Source organism: Dermacentor silvarum, chromosome 2 (assembly GCF_013339745.2).
Source record: "Dermacentor silvarum isolate Dsil-2018 chromosome 2, BIME_Dsil_1.4, whole genome shotgun sequence".
NCBI lineage: Eukaryota > Metazoa > Arthropoda > Arachnida > Ixodida > Ixodidae > Dermacentor > Dermacentor silvarum.
Window position 1 is genome coordinate 250,129,175 of NC_051155.1, and position 19,600 is coordinate 250,148,774.

General features: G+C 49.2%; 1 protein-coding gene across 1 annotated transcript in view; it reads left to right on the forward strand.

Moving 5' to 3' along the window:
* Positions 1–19,600, forward strand: part of LOC119443122 (uncharacterized) — a 28,054-nt gene that overhangs the window by 5,434 nt on the left and 3,020 nt on the right. The window contains exons 2-3 of the mRNA XM_037708274.2: positions 18,131–18,297; positions 19,340–19,526. Of these exons, the coding sequence (XP_037564202.1) occupies positions 18,131–18,297; positions 19,340–19,526 (354 nt within the window). The remainder of the gene's footprint in view (positions 1–18,130; positions 18,298–19,339; positions 19,527–19,600) is intronic.

The following is a 19,600-nucleotide window of genomic DNA, read 5'->3' on the forward strand; positions in this document are numbered from 1 at the left end:
CATTTTTGGCAGGGCCGCCTTCGGATCGTGGAGTTGAAACCAACTATCCAAGTAGGCGTTCTCCGAGCCTGCATAGGAGTACGCCAGTCCGAGGGTTCCTGTTGGCTGCAGATATATCTATCTCTAAGAGCCCGTGCTAGTTTCTCCGCGTCACCCGCATAGGCGTGAAACGCGCGTTGAAGATGTTTTTGCGTTTCTGTGCGCGTTTGGCTAGGGTCGATGAGGGCCCTGAAGAGACGCCACGTGTTGCGGTTTGACATCTACTTGGCGGCAGTGTTACAGCGTTCTACCCAATTAGAGTCGGCGAGCTGGGCCGCGTACCCGTCCGCTTCCTGGTGAGGGCTGCGATTTGGATTTTGAGCTGACGATTATGCTTTTGTCGGCGCCATCGGCGGGCTAGGCTATGGCGAGCCGCCCAGAGATGCAGGAGATGGTCATCCACCGCCGGCGTGGCCTCTGAGAGCTGAACCGTCTGCTCGGTTTGATGAAGTGACGTCACGAGGTGTTGAGACCAAGTGGCGTAGCCCTGGTGAGCTATGGAAGTCGTATTCGTGTAATCCGAACGGAATTTGGTCCAGTCCGGAAGTTTCGCTTGGTGGTGGGGACGGGAAGGGGGGTGCGTTTGGATTGTGATGAGAAGAATGCAGTGGTCACTGCCGAGGGTTTCCTCGGTATTGAGCCACTCTGCATGTCTAATGTTCTTGGTGAGTGTGAGATCGGGACATGTGTCTTGAGTCACGGAGTTACCAATGCGGGTCGGGTGTGCAGGGTCCGTTTGGATGGTGAGCCCATGGTTCCGCCAGTTTCCTACCACGTCGTTCCTCCTTACGGTAACCCCCAGTGGGGACTAGGAGGATTAAAATCGCCTACTATGACGAGCGGCTCCCTGCCTGCCACTGTTTAGGTGAACTGTAGATGTTGAGGATGTGTATGGACGGGTCCTGCTTCCTAAGCGGGAGGAAAGTCACCATAACACACGAGTAAAGCTGATCGCAGTCAAGATCCACCGAATTGGCGGTGTAATTTCGATGCACGCATAGTGCGGTTTGCGCATCCCTTGTAGGCGACGTGCTCACCCGGCTCCTGAAGAGCCACTACCGCGGGCAGATGTGAATAGTGGAGCCGGAGAGTAGCCCGCTTAGTACGTGCTTTAAATCCCCGCAGTTCCATTGTAGGATTGTAAATGGATCCGAGCCGTTGCCCGCCATCGTGGGAGCTAAAATTTGGGGGGCCTCCAGGAGAGCAGAGGTCCATAGGGGGGCTCCTCTGCTCGATCCGGTGCTTACATCCGAGGTTGCGATCGAAACTTTGGACTGTCTGTCAACCGCGGCCACTCGGGGGGGGGGGGGGGGGTTCGGGGTGCTTGTGACTTAGATATACCGTTTAAGTTTGGGCGGCTGGTGCTGAAAGTGTCTTTGGGCAACTGGGCAACTATCATGCCCGGGATGCGGTCGACAACGGTTTGGAAGGGCGGCGGCCAATCGGTCCTCAATCGTGGTCATTATGGATGCCACATGGGCCTCTAAGCTGCTAACACGCGCCTCAATCGGTGCGAGGAGTGCTGTGGTGCCCTGTAATCATAGGGGGCACTATCCATCGCCTCAGGCGCCTGCCCGGACGGTGTCGGGTTAGCTGAGGCAAGCGGTTCGCGAGCGCCTCCACCGCCTGCGTTCACGAGGCAACTGGGCCTGTAACTGACGGATTGCAATTTGTTCCCGGCTGGGTGGAAGGGGTCGGCGTCTTGGGGTTAGGGATCCCCCGCAGGGGCGTCTGCGCAAGCAGGCGTTTGGTGAGTTGCGCCACCACGTACCCGAGCACACGAGGGTTGGACCCTCCCGCGTCTAACCGTGCGCGGCTTAGCCGTGTGCGGGGAAAAGAGGGTCCTGTGGGTTGAGCCAATGCTGAGTGCTTGGACCTTTATGGCCCCTTGGCTGAGGAAACACACCCCTTTGGCCTCGGCTTCACGTAGACGGCACCCCCGGACTGACCCACCCGGGGGAAATCGGTGGTCGCCTTTTCCTATCCCCCTCTCCAACCTTTTGCTTTACTGTCTCTTTTCTTTAACTATCCTATCATCTCTTCTCTTCTGTCACTTCCTAATTTTCATAGGCGGCTTGGGTTAACCTTGTGTATGTGCCCTCCCTTGGGTATAATATATTAGGTTATAGTGGCAATGTACGGTTGGCGCCTGCAGCCTTACGCGTTAAGCACTGCAGCGTCCCCTAGTTGGGCTCCGTGGTGGGTGGCCGCCATTGCCGCCGAAATAAAACAAGCCGTTATGGGAACACCAGAATTTCCCCGCCTACTTGATCGTCACCCTCTAAAGAGGGGACGCACCGATGAACTTAGCCTGTATTCCAACCGACAAAAAGAAATCTATCCGAAATACCATGTTGTACACAGTGAAAACGCTGCAAAACCGGACAGATCCATTTCTCCATTGATAGTTGCGAAATCTTTGACGGAAGCTTTAGGCTCAGGTTACAAAGTGATCAAAATGGCTAGCGGAGACCTTCTTCTCGAAGGAAGGAAGGAAGGAAAATAAGAGGCGAAAGGCAGAGAGGTTAACCAGGTTAAGTGTCCGGTTGGCTACTCAGGTCCCTCAGAAACAGTATGAGAAACTCGGCAACCTTGTGACGTTCGGCAACGTACCAATTTCTGTATCACCACACCGATCAATGAATAGCTCACGTGGAGTCGTATCAGAAGCAGACCTCCTAGAATTATCAGAAGCAGAACTCCTGGAAGGGTGGAAAGATCAAAATGTCACCAATGTTAAACGTATCATCATCAGACGGGACAACAAAGAAATCTCCACCAAACATCTTGTCCTCGCATTTGGATCTACCGTTCTGCCTGAAACCATCGAAACAGGATACATTGGGTTAACTGTTCGACCATATGTCCCTAACCCTAGACGGTGCTTCCAATGCCAAAGATTCGGCCATGGCTCACAGAGCTGTCGTGGCCAAATAACTTGTGCAAGGTGTGGAGTACAGGGCATCTCCTCCGACAACTGTAGTGGCACTCCTCACTGTGTGAACTGCAGTGGTGACCACGCATCCCACTCACGTTCCTGTCCAAACTGGAAAAAAGAAAAGGACATAATCAACCTAAGAGTAAAAGAAAATATTTCTTTCAAGGAAGCCCGTAAGAGGTGCTCACTTTCCACAGCAGATTTTATGCTGATGCGGCGCGTCGGGGGGCAGCGTCGCAGCGGCCACTTCCACCTGCCCAGCCCGCACGCAGCGAGCTGTCGCTTGTGGCCCTTGCCCCCGGGGTGGAAGGAGCCAAGCCTACCCCACCCAACCAGCAAACAAGCCCGGTTACCCTAGGGTTACCGGCACCACAACAGTCCACGGCGGCATCCTGCGCTTCGCGTAGCGAACCAGCAGGACCGCCAGCAGCGCCCACGGTGGGTGCAGTCAAGGCTGCCTCACCCTCTCCGGCCCCTGCTGCCGCTGGCAACAGCCGGCGCAGCTCAGGCCCAAAGGCAGCCCCATCAACCTGCGGGCTGGTGGGCGCAAAGGTCCCGTCCTTCGCGGCGAGACTTTCTCGCGAAATTTCTCGCTCGCAAGAGCGCGTGTCCGGCGCCCCACATGAGGCAATGGACACTACACCCATCCCGACGGCGCACCAAGCGCCTGGCGAGGCTCCCTCGACCGCTTCAGAAAGGACAAATCCCGCGTTACAGGGCCTGGAAAAGGCTCTGTAATCTAAGGCAACAATTCCTTTTTTTTTAGTACACACAGCACCAATTTACTTTCAGTATGGAAACACAAATCATACAATGGAACGTCAGAGGCCTTCTTAGGAACCTCGATGATGTGCAAGAACTTCTCCACGAACACAATCCAAAAGTGCTGTGTGTACTGGAAACTCACTTAAAATCGGAACATACAAACTTTCTCCGACAGTATGTTACGTTTCGTAAAGACCGCGATGATGCTCTTGCATCTTCAGGCGATGTTGCCGTTATAATTCACAAAAGCATAGCGTGTCAACGCTTAAAGCTGCAAACGCCACTTGAAGCAGTGGCAGTGCGACTTGTTCTCCTAAACAAACTCGTCACCAATTGCTCGCTTTACATACCCCCACATTACCATTTACACAAACATGAATTTCAGTCCTTTATAGACGAATTGCCAGAACCTTATCTTGTTCTTGGGGATATCAATGCGCACAGCGGTCTGTGGGGCGACTGTCGCATCGATGCGCGAGGCCGTCTAATTGAAGGCTTTCTTTTCTCATCCGGTGCGTGTCTGATGAACAAAAAAGAACCTACATATTATTGCCTTGCAAACAAAACTTTTAATTCTATAGATCTCAGCATAGCTTCTCCATCCATATTTCCTGAACTTGAATGGGAAGTTATAAAACACCCGTACGGGAGCGACCATTTCCCAATACTGCTGAGAACACCAAGACAATACGAATCTCAACCACACGTTCCCCGGTGGAAGGTCGATGCAGCGGACTGGGAGGAATTCCAAACACTTACCAGTACGCTATCGTGGGCTGACATTTCATCGCTCGGAACTGACGGTGCCGTCGAATATCTTACTAATTTCATAATTGATGCAGCTTTTAAGTGTATTCCCCAAACAAGCGGACTTTCTAGCAAACGCCGTCTCCCGTGGTGGAATGAACAATGCCGGAACGCACGTAGGCAGCAGAACAAAGCATGGATGCAGCTTCGCGATTCTCCTATTACTGAAAACCTTGTCAATTTCAAGAAAATCAAGTCCCAAGGTAGGAGAACGCGCAGACAAGCCAGAACGCGTTGCAGTTTTCACAAGATTGGCTTCATGGCGCTTGTGGCACACACACACCTGCCCTGACAGGCCTATGACTTGTGTTTTTCTCTAATAGGTCAGGATGGAAGACTTTTAAAGAAAAACGAGAAGTTTAGAGAATTAATAGGGCACATAGTTCTGTGCACCACAGTAAATGCCATCATGCTCAAAATTGGACGATGCTGCATGACACAGTCTGCTGCACATTATAGATGTCTAAAGAGCAAAGAACTAGGGGTTGCCCACAGCCAGTGAAGTCCCAAGGTAGGAGAACGCGCAGACAAGCCAGAAGAGACAGCTGGCAAAAATTCTTATCAAGCATCAATTCGTACACGGATGAGGCCAAGGTTTGGAACAGGGTCAATAGAGTAAGAGGACGACAAACACATCCGCCTCCCCTGGTACACACGCAGAGAGACAGCCTGGAGGACCGAGCGAACCATCTGGGTGCACATTTTGAACATGTGTCCAGTTCATCACACTATTCTCCAGCATTTATAAAATACATTTCGGTCATCGGGAACGAGCGATATAACTTACATTTCTCTCTTGCAGAGCTACATGCATCACACACCTGTTGCAAACAATCTGCCCCAGGCTCTGACAGCATACTATACGAAATGTTGAGAAACCTGTCCTCTGAAACGAAGAAAACCCTTCTTTGTCTCTATAACTCTATATGGACCTCCGGCGAGATCCCCTCTGCCTGGAAAGAGGCCGTAGTGATCCCTATCCTAAAGCAGGGCAAGGACCCATCGTCCGTATCCAGCTATCGGCCCATAGCTCTAAGAAGCTGCATCTGCAAAGTGTTCGAGAAGATTATAAACCGCCGTCTGATACACTTCCTAGAATCAAATAAGCTGCTTGACCCATACGAATGTGGGTTTCGCGATGGCCGATCCACCACTGACCATCTGATACGCATAGAGGCTCAGATTCGTGAGGCTTTTGTGAACAAGCAATTCTTCCTGTCTGTTTTCCTCGATATGGAAAAAGCATACGACACCACGTGGCGGTTCGGAATACTGAGAGACCTCGCACACTTTGGAATACGTGGAAATATGTTGAATATCATTGAAAGTTACCTGTCCAACCGCAGATTCCGTGTTCGTGTGGGTAATGCCTTATCAGTACCATATGTGCAGGAAACTGGAGTACCACAGGGTGGTGTGCTTAGTTGCACCCTTTTTATCATAAAAATGAACTCTCTGCGTCTGTACATCCCACGCAACATATTCTATTCAGTATATGTCGACGATGTACAGATAGGGTTCACCTCATGTAACCTTGCAATCTGCGAGCGGAAGGTTCAGCTTGGTCTGAACAAACTGTGTAAGTGGGCAGATGAGAATGGGTTTAGGCTTAAACCACAAAAGTCCACATGCGTCCTCTTTTCCAGAAAAAGAGGTCTGCACCCTGATCCTAACATCGAGATGCAGGGTGAGGGTCTGCCTGTAAAAACGGAACACAAATTCTTGGGCGTAATTCTAGACGCGAAGCTAACATTTATCCTACATCTAAAGTACTTAAGAAACAAGAGCATGAAAACAGTGAACATCTTGAAAGTGTTGTCTCGCACTGCGTGGGGTAGTGACACAAGATGTCTATTGAATCTCTATAAGAGCCTCATCCGATCCCGTATAGACTACGGTTCCATTATATATCACTCGGCGACGCTGAACGCCTTGAAGATGTTGGACCCTGTCCACCATCTGGGTATCCGCCTTTCTACGGGTGCGTTCAGAACAAGCCCCGTAGAAAGCCTCTACGCTGAATCAAATGAATGGTCGCTCCATCTGCAGAGAACGTACTTATCCTTTGCATATTTCCTAAAGGTGAACTCAAACAATACGCACCCTACCTACACAACCATAAATGATCTGTCCAGTGCCCAAACCTTTCAGGACCGCCCCCTCCCCCCCCCCCCCCCCCCCCCCCCCGTGAGAAGGCCCTACGCACTGCGAGTAAGAAGTCTTGCCGAAGAAATGGATGTGTCGCTCCACGAGCACGATGTCATGCCCCCTCCCAGGGGCGTAGCCAGGGGGGGGGGGGGGGAGTTCAGCCCCCCCCCCCCCACTTCCCCACCGTTTGTTCTCGTCGCTTCGCGCTGACACAATTCATGAAACCGGTGCTACTATCACAATTTCATTCCTGGGCGCTTCCGTTTGGATTGGTAATTTACAGCGAATCATGTCTGCATATGGAAAAAACTGTCACGGTGTTTGTCAAGGCTTTCACACTCTGTGAAGTTTTGGGCGAGAATGTGGCGGCCGCATTCTGAAGCAACAAATGCGCAACAAATGAAGAAACAAATGTGGCAGCCGCATTTTAGATGATGGCGAAAGCGCTCGAGGCCCGTTTACTTAGATTTAGGTGCACGTTAAAGACCCCAGGTGGTCGAAATCTCCGGTATACATTTCAGCCGCTTCCCTTCAGGTGCCGGTTAGGCCGCTCCCGCAGCATCTTAGGCTACGTTCACACTTGGTCTCGAAGCTGTCGGAAGCGGCAAAATCTCGCAAAAATCCGCCCGCATAGGCGGCAAAACAGGCAGAAAAACAGGCTGCGAGCCAAATCGGTCTCGGGCCGATTTTTTCGCCATGGCGAAGCGGAAACGCGGCGGAAAGTCGTTCTGCTTCACTGGAAGCTACACTAGCATGTAAACAACCGGTCGTAAAATTGAACAAGGCACCAAAAGTGTAGGCTGTAATACTGATCGACGCGATCAAGAACCCGCCCTTGCTCTACGACAAGAGTGGCACTAAAACTTGCTGTCAGCAATACTCGCTCGCGCTTTTGCAAAGCCAGGTGAACCCACCACCGCCGTTTCCGAGGTGTCCGCGTCTTCCGTTTATTCATTGCCCACCCGCCGTGGTTGCTCAGTGGCTATGGTGTTGGGCTGCTGAGCACGAGGTCGCGGGATCGAATCCCGGCCACGGCGGCCGCATTTCGATGGGGGCAAAATGCGAAAACACCAGTGTACTTATATTTAGGTGCACGTTAAAGAACCCCGGGTGGTCCAAATTTCCGGAGTCCCTCACTACGGCGTGCCTCATAATCAGAACTGGTTTTGGCACGTAAAAATCCATAATTTAATTAATTCATTGTCCATTTCTAGAAAACAAGTAGGTAGAAGTATAAAAGCCATTTCTTCTTCCACTTCCACGGCAGACAATAGTTAGGCAGATTCCTCGTTGGCGCTCCATAATTCTCCTCGCACGTGTACGGTATGCTGCAGAAGTCGCGGGGTGCTTTTCTCGTCGCGACGATAGATTGGGAGCGTAGGTCTCACGTAGGACGCGCAGGCTTTGGCGAGCCCCAACACAAGGGCCAGCCCAGGTTTTAGCTGTGGTGTTCCCGTTGCCTCTTTGGTGTCCTGGAGGCACCGACAATACGAAACGATGAAATGTTATTACAACTTGTAAATAAAAGCTATTAAAGAAATATTATCACGCCTAGTCACCAACCTGTGACTCAGCGCTACCGCGCCCGTGTCAGGAGAATTACGGAACGCCAACGAGGAATTTACCGAAGGTCGCAGATGACACGCGAAGTTGCGTAAAATGATTACTTTTGATGACGGTACATGGGTCAAAGAATGAACATACCACTCGAAATAATGCGATAATGAGCGCCACCACGCCGACAAACGTACGCAGACGAGATGGATCTGGACGAAAACGGCAGCGGCGGCCGCGGCGGTAGCAAAACAAATGTGAACAACTTGGACAGGCGCGGAAAAAATTTTCCGGCCGCTTTGGCCTTTCCGCCCGCTTGCCGCTTCCCAAGTGTGAACGTAGGCTTAGTCTGCGCGAGAAACTTCTCTTGTTTGCGATTGCGCCCCTACGGAAGGCTGGTAATTACTGTTGTGTTGTTGAATCCCAAACCAGCAATTACGGAAGGCTGGTAGTTGCTGTTTTGTTGTGCAATCCCAAACCAGCAATGTACACACGAAGGGGTTGATGACAGCAGTGAAATTCCACCGACTCGCAACAGAACGCACGAAACAGACAGCCGACAAGCATGAATTACTGCTGTGCGCATGTACAGCGTATACATATATTTAAACTCTTGTTGCAGGCGCTGACAGTTCTCGTCGGAGTTCACGCGTCCTCAGAAATTGATTATGTGCACTATGCACTGAACAAGACCGGAGTTCATTCCTGCATCATTAGTACACCAATCAGTCGAGATTCTGTGAGGTACAAGGCCGCTTCCTGTTTGCACCGGCGTAAGTGAAGCAGAAATGAGTTGCACGCACTACTTAAAATGCGTACACATGCCATATCTATGCTGTGCGGTGAAATATTCTGTACAATTCTGAATCTGTTGACGTAAAGGCAAATGACGGCTGCACGCTCGCACACAGCGGGAGACACAGCGGCCCATGCACTAGCTGCAGGAAATGCAACCCTCTCGTATGAGGGAGCAGGGCGACGAAAGCTTCGAAAAAAAAAAAAAAAGCCTTACGCGTTTTTGCGCATATTTAAGTTTTCTAGCGCAAAGACGCAGCGAACAAGCTATTGCTATGGGAGTAGGTATAGCCTGGTCACACGTGCATTTTCACGCGTATAGCCATCCTTGAGTTGTGAAACGCACTTCGCCCCGACAAGGACGACACCATCTACGCTTAACGGAAATTAACAATTGATGATGTCTGCTCCGATCGCACGGGTCGTCTCAATGATGCGTTTTCGAAGACTGGTCCATTCAGTGGCGCGATGAGAGACCGTTGCTCCAAACGCCCACTGTACATGTCGTACTTACTGTATTTACTGAGCTTACTTTACTTTTTACTTAATTTTTCACAAGCACAAACACATGCGAGGGGGGGGGGGGGGGGCGGTCCCATGTCTTTGATATACATGTGTAGAGTCTGCTTAAACTACCGATATTTATTATCGATCACGTGACGTAGAGAAAAGCAGAAGCTTGCCCTCCCTCCCCCCCCCCCCCCCCCCCCGGTCGGGCCGGTGAACCCCCCCCCCCCCCCCCGAAAAAAATTTCTGGCTACGCCCCTGCCCCCTCCTGTACAGCTGCCGCCATGGCAGTGGCAGCTGATTGACTGTGATCTGTCCTTCATTGAGGTTACAAAGCATGCGCCGGTCGTACATATCCGTATGCACTTCCTCGAATTGCAGCACAAGTACTCTTGCCCGGAATATTTTACTGACGCTTCAAAGTCGCTCGCTGGCGTGTATTACGTGGCGGTCGGTCCATCCTTTTCGGCTGCGGGAGCTCTACACCCAAACACAACCATCTTTAAAGCGGAGGCCTACGCCACCCTGGCGGCGGTTAAACACATCAAACAGTTAGACATACCCAAGGCAGTCATTTATACTGACTCTTTGAGAGTATTGAAATGTTTAAAAACTCTAGAAGTAGGGCACAGAAGCCCCGTAATTATAGCTCTTTATTCCACCATTTGCACCACGTATGTATCGAAGCAGCAAATTGTGCTCTGCTGGGTGCCAAGGCACCGCGAGATCGAAGGGAATGAGTTGGCCGACAAGCTAGCCACATCCGTTCGCATAGACGCTGCCACTTCACCCATAGCTGTCCCTGTAATGGACCTAAAACCCTTTCTCAAGAAAAAGGTCAGGGTCTACTGGAAACGTCTGTGGGACAGAGAAACGAGCAACAAATTACACACTATCAAGCCTCATCTCGCTCATTGGCCACCAGAATCGAAGACACGCCGCACACAGGTTACACTTTGCAGACTCAGAATAGGACACACATACAGTACACACGCATACTTATTGTTCGGTGGCGATCCGCCTGTCTGTGATGAATGTGGCGAGCCACTCAGTGTACTTCACGTCCTCCTGCAATGCCCTGAACTGGAGCCTCAGAGGAAAAGACATTTTCCATTACCATTACGGCAGAATCCACCATTGCATCCCTGTATGTTTTTGGGCAATGAACCTCTTTTTAGATACCAATCCGTTATCACGTTTTTAAAGGATATACCTAACTTTCGTGTTATATATCCAGGTGACTTGTAGCACGGCCTCTCTGGAGAGGCCGCTGCTGCGGTATTTTATTAAAGAAAGCACGTGCCTCCTGGTCTTTGTCTACAAAGGCCTCTGGTAGGTGTCGTGCTACTTTTATAATCTTAATACTCTAAGTATCATGACCATTTCTCATCCATTCACTACCCATAGATCATTCCACACGTCACTGCCATAATTCTACTCGATATATGTTTTACGCTTCTATACCGCGAATTGTTCTTAGGCCCCTTTGCAGCCACATTGCATCCTGTCATCGGAACTCACTGATCATGGCAAACATACCATTCATTGTCTTGGCACTCTTTGGCCACACTTGGCCCTTGCGCCACAGAACACCAAATATCATCATCATCATCATCGATGTGCAGGGACTGAATGGCTTTGACATGGCCGAGACACTGGCCACGGAGCAATGTGAGCGGAGCGGACAAAATGTTGCATACGAAAATATGGCTGAAACCAGCCGAGAAATCCAGGGTCGCGAAGGGAAGCAGTACAGTATTTTTTGCGATGAATGTCTCAGAAAGGGCGAACAACACAGTGGCGTCAAAGATGCTTCCACAGGACACAGGACACCGACATTCCAGCGGCCTGCGGAGGAATGTCGGTCTCCTCAGCAACGACTAATTTAGGGTGATGTTCGGGAGAATCATCTGAATGGAGATCGCACAAAGAAGAAAGTTCGACTTCGGCCCGCTCGCAGTCGATGACGGCTTTGTGTCGTGAGAAGAAATCCCATCCAGGAATGATGTCGTGAGAGCAGGATGGCAGCACAACGAACTCAATAATGTACATCATGTCCTCAATTAGAACTCGGGCCGTACAAGCTGCTAACGGCTGAACATGGGCTGCACCAGCAACTGGCGTCGTCACTTTCCGGATGGAGCGACAGTCTTTCATTTATAACACCAACGGCGGCACCAGTGTCCACAAGGGCAAGAGTTGATACTCCCTCGACAGAAACCGCAATTACGTTCGACGGATAATTGTAAGGACTTGGACGCTGTGATGGCGACGCAGTTCTTGGCTCACGGACTGCGGCGTTTAGTTTTCCTCTTCTGAAGGCATGGGCCGACGACGCATTGGGAAGAGAAAGCACCGACGTGGTGTGACGGAGAGCGTCGGTCGAAGGACGCATGACGATCAGGAGCGCTTGAAAGTGATCCTGGAGTGTAGCGGAGCGGTGGCTGGTCGGCATAGCGAGTCGTTGGTTCATAGCCATATGAGACGGCCAACAGCATGCGGTGGCGACAGTAGCGAGCGATATGTCCGGGGCGGCCACAGGCAAAGCAAATTGGTTTGTCGTCACGAGTACGCCAAGGGTTTGCGGCCATGGGGCCAGCGCAAGGAGCGCGGGGTTGGAGTCGGCGCGTGCACTGGTTGACGCGGTGTGAAAGCAGGTTGCGTTCGAGGCCGTGCGACGACGTCGGCGTGCGTGAGAGGAGCAACTACCGGATGCGGCTGAGAGGACACTGGCACAGCGTCGGCAATTTCTGCTTCCAGGTGATAGGTAAGGAGTAGGACGCGGCTGTTGCTGGGCAAACTGCACCAGTGAGAGCTGCCGAGCTACTTCCTCGCGTATGAACGCCTGGAGCTGCGGCAGCAGTGTTGACTGCTCCGAGTGGACGGTCAGGCCTGCGAGGCTGTCGTCGTTGGTACCAGGCGACAAGTCAAGGCCCGCTGTTTCCGGAGTTCGTCGTAGTTTTGACACAGTTTGACGAGTTCCGCTACGATGGTCGGGTTTTTTTGCAAGCAGCATCTGAAAGACGTCATCGTCAGTGCCTTTCATGATGTGCTTGAGTCTTTCAGATTCGGGCATCGAGGCATTGACGCGCTTCGAGAGCTCGAGAACGTCCTCAATATAGCTTGTGAACGACTCGTCCGGCTGCTGAGCGCGTTGGCGCAAACGCTGTTCGGCGCGCAACTGGCTCATGGCGGAGCTTCCGAACACATCTATGAGGGCGGCCTTGAAGGCAGGCCAGGTGGAGAAACCTGTCTCGTGGTTTTTAAGCCACATTTGAAAGGTAGAAGAGGACATTGTTCAGTTTAGCGGTGTCATCCCATCGGTTGTGGACGCTTACCCTATCGTAAGTCGATAGCCAGTCCTCCACATCACTGTCGTCGGTGCCGCTGAAGACCACCGGATCCCTCAGGTAAGGCACCCCGGAGCAGATGACGGGTGGAGGGGCAGTGGACGGAGGGGCCGTGTACGCTGAGGGCGTGGTTGTGTCTTCGGGCATAGCGGGACGAAGCGTACGGGTGCGGAGTTCCAGGATGGAAGCTTGGCAGGTCGTACCTCGTGCCTCCACCAATTGAAATGAGGTTTATTGGAACTGGCGTATAGATCTGGATCCTTCAGATGTACTGGCACGGAACGGGCGGCTAAGCAGTTGATGATGATGACGATGATGATGCACCTCCGTTATGGCTCGCACCCACTAAGGGGGATAGGCCAAGAATCGGGCGGCAGTGGGAATGCTAAAGAAAATTCATATTTTAAAACAAGAAAACAAGAAATGCCAAGTACAAGACAAAAAAGACAGATGTCGCACTAACTAGATTAGCACGCGAGCGAGCAGTCAGACTGACTGAAAAAGGTGAAAGTGAAGAATTGTTACAATCAGAGGGAGGTAATATTAACAAAACAATTTGGAGAAATCAATTTAGGTGATATGAATGCATCTGATGTGTAGAATACAAATACAATAATTAGCAGGGTAATCGTTTTGTTTCAGTTAAGAAATTAAATACTGCGCAACACACGTCTCTGTGACTATAGCCTAGTGCTGAAGCCCCCAATGATAACAATACTGGTATGTTTAAACCTAATCCAATTTTGTAAAGTGGAGCTTCCAGTAATAACTTTCTGTGGCGTGAATATCGTCTGCATGATAAAAAGTAATGTTCTATTGATTCAATTTCCTTACAGTTGTGACATAGAGGGGACATCGTGAGACCAGCTCTATGTAAATAAGAATTCAATTGCGGGATGCGACAGCGTAGTCTGGTGTAAGTAACTTCCAACTGCCGAGAAGAGCACCACTGTTTATTCCAGCAAAAACCTAGATGCTGAAAGTCTGTAGATGGTTTCAGCGGTAAGTTGCTTAAATCATTTTGCAAACAAAATTTTCTATATCTCGATGCAGTGACGTAAGAAGTATCCGGTAAAACAGGGATCAAAGGCCCACTTAGAGACGTTCTTGCTAATAAATCTGCCATTTCGTTTAGATATAAACCGCGGTGTCCAGGAACCCACAGCAAGTTAATTTTTTGTAAACTTTTAGGGACTAAATTGTGAAACAAGCTAAGGAGAGCTGCATTCGTTTCCGTGGAAAGCGACATACATACCGATAGAGAATCTGTAACTACGACAGCTGTTGATTGATTTGCAGGAAGTTTACGTAGCGCTAGGACAATGGCCAATAATTCTGCTATGAAAATGGGTGTGTAATCTGGAAGGCGAATAGAGAAGGAGAGAAAATGCCTACGCCAGCCTTCTCTTCGGACTGTGAAGCATCAGTGGCTATGATATTGTTTGTTTCCAGGTGAGAGAGGTAATCTTGTAACTGATCATTTAAATATTGGTATGGCATTAGTTTAGCATTTGAGGGGAAAATATCCTCAAATTATATCTGGAGGCTTATTTTTGATTGACTTGTTGGTTGAATGCGTTGAATTTGTACATTCAATGGTGATAGCAGTGCCTGTACGAATACGATCTGAGGGGTGTGTAATCGCGACCAATGACTATTAAAGAATAAACTTGGTTCGTTAATGAAAATATACATAGGTCTTCTTTGAGGAGATTCGTAAATTCTTAAATACGTTTGGACTGTAAGCATCCTCAATCTGCTTTTTAAGCTTGGCATTCGTGCTTCCATATACAGCACGGTGTTGGCAACAAACTTAGGGAGTCCAAGGCACAATCGCAGAGCTTCCCTTTCTAATATTATCAGAGGTTGAATTTTACAAGCTGGGCTACCAGAAAACAATACACTTCCAAATTCCATGATCGGTCGGACATACATTTTATATATCATAATTAATGTATGCCTTCGCAGCCCATATCGTTGATGACTGATCTTACGTAGCCATCCCACGGCACGAGTTGCCTTAGACGCAACTCTTTCAATGTGGCTTCTCCAGTTTAGTGACCCATCATACGTGATTCCCAGGTATTTAAGGCAATTCACTTGGGGAATGAACTCTTGACGATACACCAATGAAATATTAATGGGAACATCTAAAGGAAAGACAAGAAGTGCACTTTTTCTAACGTTCAGAGACATATGTATATTAGCAATCCAGGTTTCAAGCATGCATAAGTAATTTTGTAACGATTGATACAGTGCATTTAGATCATCATTGGACGCGAAAAAAGCGATGTCATCGGCATAAACGTATACATGAATGTCATGGAGCGAAGGGATGGAGCTTAAAAATATATTAAATAAAACAGGAGATAACACTGATCCTTGTGGTACTCCGCGTTTCTGTCTATACCTTGACGATGAACATCCGCTTTGAAAACAATAATATTCTCTTTCCCTTAAAAATTCTGCAATCCACGCCGTGATGTATTTCGGAAACCTGTACATCTCTAGCTGCTTTATCAGAAGTCCATGTTCCACTGAATCATAAGCTTTAGCTAGATCTAAAGTCACCAATGCTGAATATTCTCGCCTACGACGTGCAAGTAGTACTCGACTCTCTAGATCTATGTGCGCACACCATATCGAGCACCCTGATATAAAGCCAATTTGACTGGGGCTAAGTATTGAGTTTTCAGCTATGTATGTCGTCATTCGGCTATTCAAAATTCTTTCTATTAGTTTAACCAAGTTGGATGTGAGAGAAATTGGTCTAATATTATCTAAATAATATCCACCTCCATGTTTTTTGAGTATCGGAATTACCTTAGCAATTTTCCATTCTGAGGGTATCCAGGCATTTTTTAAAGAATAATTTACCAGTTACGTCGGGCAGCGCTCTGAACCGTAACTTCGGCGTCGTCTTTCGCGGAGCGATCACGATGCTGCTGCTGTTGGTGGTGTGCATCATCTTCAGAGCATGTTGTACGTCTTCTTCATCACAGTACTCTTATATCCCAATGTATCATCATCAGTCTATATTTTATGTCCACTGCAGGACGAAGGCCTCTCCCTACTATCTCCAATTACCCCTGTCTTGCGCTAGCTGACTCCAACTTGCACCTGCAAATTTCTTAACTTCATCAGCCCGCCTAGTTTCCTGACGTCCCTCGACTGCGCTTCCCTTCTCTTCGTATCCATTTCGTAACTCTAATGGTCCACCGGTTGGCAATCCTACGCATTACAAGCCTGCCTAGCTCCATTTTTTTCCTCTTAATGTTAACTATAATATCGGCGATCTCCGTTTGTTCTCTGATCCACACCGCTCTTTCCCTGTCTCTTAACGTTAGGCCTAACATGTTTTCGTTCCATCGCTCTTTTTGCGGTCCTTGTTCTCGAGCTTCTTTGTTAACCTCCAAGTTTCTTCCCCATATGTTAGCACCGGTAGAATGCAATGATTGTACACTTTTATTTTCAACGACAGTGGTAAGCTCCCAGTCAGGATTTGGCGATGCCTGCCGTATGCACTCCAACCCAATTTTATTCTTCTGTAAATTTCCTTCTCGTGATCAGGGTCCCCTGTGAGTAACCGACCTAGATAAACGTACTCATTTACAGACTCCAGAGGCTGGCTGGCGATCCTGCATTCTTGTTCCCTTGCCAGGCTATTGAACATTATCTTCGTCTTCTGCATATTGATCTTCAACCCCACTCGTACACATTCTCGGTTAAGGTCCTGAGTCATTTATTGTAATTCGTCCCCAATGTTGCTAAATAGATACAATCTCCCCAATGCTATTCGCTGCATGCTTAGTAAGTATTCAAGCTCTTAGACTGGGAGGGCTTAGGGGTGAGGATCGACGGCGAATATGTCAGCAACCTTCGGTTTGCAGACGACATTGTCCTATTCTGCAACAATCCAAGGTACAGCAAGGGGACAAATGTTTGTGCGTTTTTTTAATACTCTTATTTCGTCAACGACACTCGCCTCGATGTTATCGTCGGAATCGGCCACTCATGCAGGTCGACGGATGGCAGCAGAACCGAATAATAATGGTCACAAAACGCTACCTCGCCGTATTCGTCAGTTCTGCCGTCGCTAACCTCAACGAGGCTTCGAAGAATGGCATCAAGCTCCCTTAGGATCGACCGGGTCGACATTTGCCAAGCAAATGCTTGTTCTGTACTGCCTCTATGAACACTGCGAGAAATACAGCGACAAAAACCTACTATGGATGACTATATGAGCGAGCACCAAGTATGGCAAGTCAGCGGGAACAGATATCATAGCTAATACCCCTGTCACACGGGCACTCGAAAGTCTTTTGAGGAAAAAGACTTCTCCCGAAAAAGAGTTTCGCCCGCAGACACACGACAGGGAGCGATCTCTTTTTCAGAAGCGGTCTTTTCTGGAAAAGGAGTTCGCCGATCTCCTTTGCGGCCGAAAAGGAGTAGCCTCGCAACCATTGGGCACCAGCATTTATCATATATTAAAGAAAATAATCGAATTCCGCGCCGCTACGTCAGTGTGACAGCAGAATTCAACTGTGAACAACAGTTTTAAACAGCGCGACTAAGGACACAGCAGTAAGAGTGGTTTTTGCCGTCTCGTGTGTGGCGGTGAAAAAAGCTCTTATTTTCAGGATGTACCAACCAGCTCAAATGATCATGCTGTTAACGAAATTCAAGGCATGTTCATAAGCATGGGCAGTTTTTAATGCGTTAGCATTCGCAGTGTCAAAGTGGGGAAAAAGTGCGTGGGAAGCCGGTCGCGTGGCAGAGGTGTGTGTTGTTCAGAAACAGCCTTTTGTTGCTTTAGAATGTAATTCATTTATTTTTATTCGTATACTATTAACTAGTCACGTGTAGACGCTGAAAATCTGTGACGTCACCAGGAACTTGCACGGGAACTTGAAGGTGGCGTCACTATCGGTCTTTTGCCTTTCCTAAGACCTTGCTGTGTCGATTTGGGCGAATTGGAATGGGAAATCCGTCATAGCTATCAGTGCAGAATACGCGCACGAAGTAAAAGAGCAGCGTTCTGTCTACGTTCTTGTTATTTAGCCCACGTGTGTCTATTCTAAGTTGATGGGTATTCTATGAGCAAAGCTGACTTTATTTCGGGGAGCGTAATTTGCAATACAGCTCTCCTTAATATTCACGTCGTGTCCTTCAGCTTGTGTACCGCATGCATAAAAAAAAAAAAAAAAAAAAAAACTGTCGTGCGCAGAATCGGCGAGTGCACGTGAGGGTGGCCTCGTACTACTACCTGGGCATGTACTTCCTGCGAGGTTCCCGCGTCTCCATCACCTGCTGCCCAGCCGGCCGAGGAACCAAGCTGCACCTGATCGCCGGACTCGGGAAGCTCGAACAGTGCCTGAGCACCGTCACGGGAAGGTAGTACATACATACGTAGGATGCGTGCGCAGTTGAACTACGGGCGGTAGTCTGGGGGCACGTCGGGAATCTTAGCAAAAGCGCACTCACGCCAGACACTATACACCTTAATAACGAGCCTAGTTGCTTCAAGACTAAGGAACTTTTTTTTTTTTTTTTTTTTTTTTACTCTAGCGATTATGGCTTACTGCTGCTGAGCACGAGGTCGAGGGTCGGACTCAAGGTCGCCGAAGTCGCATTTTGATCAAGGCAAAATGCAAGAACACTCGTGCATACAAGTGAACCTAAATATAAGTATACTTATATTTAGGTTCATTTTAAAGAACCGCGAGGTGCTCAAAATTAATCCGGAGCCATCTTCCACTATGGCGCCTCATATATATATATATATATATATATATATATATATATATATATATATATATATATATATATATAGTGTGTGTGTGTGTGTGTGTGTAACCATGAACTGTGCAGCTTCGGGAAGTTAAACCGCAAGCGGTTGATATAAAATATTGTAACTCAAGGCTTCAAGCCAACGTGATTGTGCGTAGTTCCTCGTCGTTTGCTGCTTGAACGAAAATCGTCGAAAGCGGACGACGACGGCTGGCACTGTATACTGGATTTCCTTCTGTGCATCTAATTCTTTTCGCCCTTCACCAGAGGCTTCGGACCACGTGTCTCGGACGCCGCCGCACTGTCGTTATCGACGAGATCGGCCGATTGGCTCGATGGATGGTAACAATGGAAAATAAGGATCAGAAAATACGGCCTCTGAACAGAAAATTTTCTGCGTTTTCGTGTGTTGGTGTCATTGTAGTCCTTATCAAGTTGCGAGCCTAGTGCCTCGACTGCGCGCGTCTGCTTGTGGCTGTGCTTTGAGAGCGTTTGTTCTTGCTGTTGATGTGACAGGGTGTCTCAACGACACTGTCATCGCGGGCAGTCTGATTGCGACGAAGAACGGTTCACCGCTGGGCTAGCTGGCGATTTAATCGTGCGATTGAAGCGCAACACATCGCAGCGGTTTCACTGTTCTGTGCAGGAACGGCTCCTCGCGCAACAACTTGTTCCCAGTGCCACCAGTGCGGGGCCCCATCTTGGACTCGCAGATCCGGCGCAACAGCACGGCCTGGTCCGTGCGCTGTGCCTCCGAGGCTTCCGTCGACTTGGTGCCGGACGCCTGCGGTGGTGCCGGCCCTCTTAGACCACGGCCCGTGCTGTGGCACGAGGTCTGGCATGCTTTGAGCTTACACATTAGTTCCCAAAGACCTTTCTCAACAAGCCCGACCAGATAATGTCACAC